This window comes from Coffea arabica, chromosome 3e, assembly GCF_036785885.1.
Source record: "Coffea arabica cultivar ET-39 chromosome 3e, Coffea Arabica ET-39 HiFi, whole genome shotgun sequence".
Taxonomy (NCBI): domain Eukaryota; kingdom Viridiplantae; phylum Streptophyta; class Magnoliopsida; order Gentianales; family Rubiaceae; genus Coffea; species Coffea arabica.
The window spans coordinates 41,215,414-41,220,610 of NC_092315.1; the positions used below are offsets into that span (position 1 = coordinate 41,215,414).

Genomic DNA, 5,197 nt, shown 5'->3' on the forward strand with positions numbered 1-5,197 from the left:
AAAAGTGAAGGCTAAAGAAATGTAGAAAACTCAAATATGAGGCAAATTTATGCACTTTTCCCACACAAGCACAATCTTTATTTGTAACTTTTTGCACATTATTACTGAGACATACGTGCCAATATGGTTATGTTTTTGCAATTCGATGTGGTTGATGCATTTGTTGTATGGGACAATGTACAATTATACTAAACTATTGTATCCAAATATATTACATATTTTACTTGTATACACTATCTTTTACTACAAAATAAAAAGTGAGAGGCTAAATGCATAGCCTCCTATCTTAAATCAACACATCGTAAAAGTTTTACTACTAATGAAATATGAGATAATTTTAGAAACCTCTCCTGAAATTTCTCATAATATCACTCTGTTCCCCTGAAGTTTACTTTCCCATCAATTTGACAAGACTAAATACTCCAATCAAAGGTCACAAATTGTATTATCCTTGCTCTTAATAACCATTGAACCAAAAATTAATAAATAAAAAATTTAAACCAAAATATGTAGATTAATAAACCAAATTGATATCTCATAGTGGTCCATATTTCACTATAACGAGATCATGATAGGACAGTAAAGAACGTAAGTAAATTAAATCTAGTCAAAGTCAACCACTTATAAGGATTTTGGTGAGTAATTAACACATTAAAAAATTTTATGGACAATTATAAGGAAGTCAAGAAATTTTTTTAAGAAATATATTTTCATACATGATGTTGTTTAAGTTGTGATGAAAACTAAAAGAATCTCTTCATAAGTGTGAAATTTTCAAGGTGTAAATTTTGTTTTTGTTCCAATATAACAAAAATAAATAGGTCAAGTCAAAAGATTTACACCTTATAAAAATTTAACCTTATTTTATTTTTATTATTGTTGTAAATTTCATGAGTAAGATAACATAAGAGTAGTATTGGAATAAAAGTTTTATCTTTTTTTGTAGTTCCTTCAAAGAGGCTAAAATGTTACAAGAAATGTCAATTTAAGGGAGATAAGTGAAAATTTTAAATCCTCAAGAGAACCAAGTGATATCGTGAAAAACCTCAAGGGAGGTTTCTAAAATTATCCCATGATATAAATTATTTTTACTATTGGTGCAAGTTATCAATGCATCAGAAGTGTGGATACGGAGCATGAATGTAGCCTGTTCCAAAATTATATACATTACATGTACAACAACCTAATTCATGAAACGCATTTGGATGTCCTGAGTTTAGATTGAGGTTTATTTAGGTTAACTAATTAGTACGCTAATATGACTTTAAATTTGGGACCAACCATCGTAACACTTCAGCAAATATAGCGAACTTTACCAGTCCAAAAACATCTCAATCTCAATGAGCTGTCTAGTGTCTAGGACTTTTTGGTAATCCGTATTCCGTACTATGCTGGAAAATGGGATCGTTCTTTTGCTGGGTTAACGTCCAAATGCCAAGCCTGTCAGGTAACTAGGTGGGTGCAATGTAATAATCCGGCTAAGGTCAAGGCCCCACAAATTAGACTATTGGGGTTCAATTCCTTCATTGCCTTCCTGCTCCTTAAATTCTTTCATTCCTTGCTAAATCTCTTTTTTAAGCAATAATCCTAGTTGTGCTTTTCATTGTACTTATGGATGTAATTGAACCGAACTACTTGCAAATAACTCGATCAAAAGCTTGAATCGCACTCGGTCAAAACTAAGTTTGAATCGAGTACATGTAGCTCGATAATTATTCAATCTGAGTTTGAGTATTGATTTTTCAAGTTCGGTGGCTCGTCGAGTCTTACCGAGCACAAAGTAATTAATTAAAAATTATATATTTATTTATTACAATTTTGTTCTTTTAGACTTGGGAGTTGTATAAATTACTTGAATTATTTTTTTAGTTAAGTCAAGTACTTGAGTTCGATCATACTCGCAAGAAAATCAAGCATAATCGAGTCGATCTCGAGTTTTCAAATCATTTTTTGAATTCGAGTTCGAACTCCATTTCTGCTACTCGTTCGAGCTCAAGCATTACCTCTCTATTATTGAGTCAAACTCAAGTATAGCGATACTAGCACTTGACTTGACTCGATTACATTCCTAATTGTACTGCTACAAATGTTAGATAATTAATATACAGTGCCTCTTTTTATACTTCTTCCCAGCAAATTAAAACGGATAACTTTTAATATTTTGTCAGGATAAACGGTCTTTTTGTAATTATAGTATGAAGTCTATTCCTCTTTTCTTAGCTCTTTAGACAAATATGAGCACCCAGGAAATTGTTATGAAGCTAATTTTGAAGTTTGGTGGAAGAATCATATGAAATTAACAATTTTCGACCAAGTAAAGAAGCATGAGTAAAGGAGGAAAAATTTAGTCCTGTGTTAGAATATTGTGAAGATCCATTGAGTTCTTCAACATGTGACAAAAATGTGAGTCCTTTTGGTTTAAAGACAATCTTTGGGCATCTGATGGGTGAAACTCTTGTGTTCTTGGCAATTTTTGTTCTCCTTGATAGGTGGGATGCGATGGATAGTTTCCCTAGCCTTTTACCCGATTATTCACCAAATGTATTAGTGCAACAATTTCATTTTGTTCTGAGAGAAGAAGTTAATGAATAGGTGCTATGATTGAATCCTTTTACAAGACCTAAAGAAAACAGAAAAAATAATACAAAAGAGGAGAAAACAACAAAAAACTTAAAACATTAAAACAGTGCATATTGAAATACCCTAGTTCATAAAAACACACTAATATAGAGTAAAAGGGGTTCAGAAAATTCACTCAACAAGATAATCACAGCGGTAGAAGCACTTTTCTTTTTATTTTTCTTCTTTTCTAAATTTACAAAATCAAAAAGATAAGCATCTTAATTACCGACCACCAGAGAGAATAGAGTCTGCTACAGAATGTAAGAAATATTGGTCTGTAAAAGTAGCAAAGGACGATGGGATATCTTCAAAGCCAGCAGGTTGGGCGGAGCCAAGACCGAAAGCGGAAATGCCCATGGCCAGTGGAGATAAATCTGGCAGAGCAACTGATCCATCCAGGTACAACAAAACTTGCCTCATACTTGGCCTAATCTTTGGTTGCGAATGAGAGCACAATAAGCCTAATTTCAACACCATTTCTGCTTCCTCTTTCACATACTCAGTGCCCAACTTTTGATCAACAACCTGGAGAATATTTCCTGCTTTCCAGCACAAAAATACCCAATCTACCAAAATGATATTCTCTTCTGGCTCTGCTCGGGGTTCTATTGGCCTCCTTCCACAGGCAACCTGTAGCAAAAAGGCCCCAAAAGCATATACATCAGTGCTCGTTGTGGCCTTCCCTGTCCTGCTATACTCAGGGGCAAGGTAGCCAAGCGATCCCGCTACATGGGTGGTATGAGGTAGAGTTCCATGATCGTATAGCCGTGCCAGGCCGAAATCTCCTAATCTTCCATTCAGTTCATCATCTAACAATACATTACTGGCCTTTACATCTCGGTGGATCACAACTTGCTCCCATTCTTCGTGTAGATAGAGTAATCCTGAAGCCACACCTCTGATGACTCGAAATCTTTCGCTCCAGTTGAGGGTACGCTTTGGTTGTTTGAACAGAAAACTGTCTAGACTACCCTTGGACATGAATTCATATACCAAAAGTAACTCTCCTTTACGCCGACAATAACCCAGGAGCGGCACTAAATTTCTATGGCTTAAGCGTCCAATACTGACGATTTCTGCAACAAATTCTTTCATTCCCTGGCTTGCGTGATGAGAGACCTTCTTGACAGCAACCTCAACCTTGTTTGTTGTCAAAATGCCTTTGTAGACCCTGCCAAATCCGCCTTCTCCCAATAGCTGTTTTTCTGTAAACCCCTTGGTGGCAACGTATAAATCTTTATATTTGAACCTGTGAGGTCCATAAGCAAGCTCCCATTCTTCCAGCTCTTCTGCATACTTCCACTTCCTCCTCAAATAATAAGCTACTCCAGATGTTAGTGTTAATGACAAAAGTATGCAAATCAGGGGCAATCCGACGGTGAAAAATTTAGACACTTTCTTAGGTCCAAACCGAGGTAGCTTGGGGAGCCGAGACAGATCAAGAGCTTGTGCAACACCATTGACCCTGAAGCTCCATCCAAGTACAAACTGAGATGTTCCCATGTCGAGTGGACTAGAGGCTGCAGAAAAGCCAACATACATGGTTTGCTTTAAAATTGGCGAAAGATCATATGTCAAAGACAAAAGAGGAGTATGTGGTTTGGCAGCCGCTATTGGAGCTAATGTAACATTGATTCTCCTGTCCGCCCCGTCGTATTCCACCCAAAGTTGCATCCGCTGACCGCTGCTAAGAGTTAAGTTGTCAAATGAATTATTGTTATTAGCTTGGTAACTTGCTGGGCTGGATACGATGGATTTCACCGAGTTGACATCAATACCAACATGGTTGGCATTAATATCTTCAACTTCTTGGTGTTGGAAAGTGTCAAGCTCCACAGCAAAAACATGATTTGTTTGATTCCCGTCGGTGTTTCCATCGACGAGGCCTAGGAACTGTGAGAAACCCACTTCTGTAAGGTTTCTTGTTGGTGCAATCACGAAAGCTATTCCAGGACCATTCACGCGTGAGACTTCGGGTACTATAGCAAACACAAACTGGGTGGAAAAGGAGAAAGCTGAACTGCTATGTGTGCTCTTGAAGTTGATGGGATTAGGATAGAAGGCATGCCCGGTTCGAAATTTGGTGGTGTTGGTTATTCGTAGGAGGCCATTGTTGGTGACTGTGGCTAATCCATCCAGGCTTAAATTTGATGATTGAAATCCTTGAAAGATGAACCCAACATCATCAGAAGCTGCTGCACCAACTACGATGTGAACTAGAAAATAGGCTAAGATTGCTGTTACTAGGTTCAATGACATGACTAAATAGTTGAATGCCAATTGCTAAATTCTTCTTAATTTATCGCTCTTTCTAATTTCTCACACACACTTCGACTGCTTTTTAACTAAGCCAAATGACAAGCATTTATAATATGGTGGCGACTGCTTGGCCACTATGGTAGTGGTCTTTTTAATTGTACGGAGCAGGCGCTTCTCCATTGTATTCCTCCTCCATTTTCCCTCATTATACCTTTGGATGATTGCCACATGGATTTATTGTTATCTATGACTCATAATGCTTTCATTGACTTGGGTTTAACTAAAGTTAATTTGATTAACATTTCCATATTTAACT

At 36.8% G+C, this 5,197-nt stretch overlaps 1 protein-coding gene across 1 annotated transcript; it reads right to left on the reverse strand.

Annotated features, from left to right (window-relative positions):
- Positions 1 to 2,780: 2,780 nt before the first annotated feature.
- On the reverse strand, positions 2,781 to 4,881 carry LOC113737641 (L-type lectin-domain containing receptor kinase IV.1-like). Its single transcript, XM_027264836.2, has one exon. It carries the CDS (start codon positions 4,879 to 4,881, stop codon positions 2,845 to 2,847), a length of 2,037 nt encoding a protein of 678 aa, XP_027120637.2. The 3' UTR covers positions 2,781 to 2,844.
- Positions 4,882 to 5,197: the final 316 nt, after the last annotated feature.

Coding starts and splice junctions, on each gene's coding strand:
- LOC113737641 (XM_027264836.2), bottom strand. CDS start 4,881: ATGTCATTGAACCTAGTAACAGCAATCTTAGCCTATTTTCTAGTTCAC.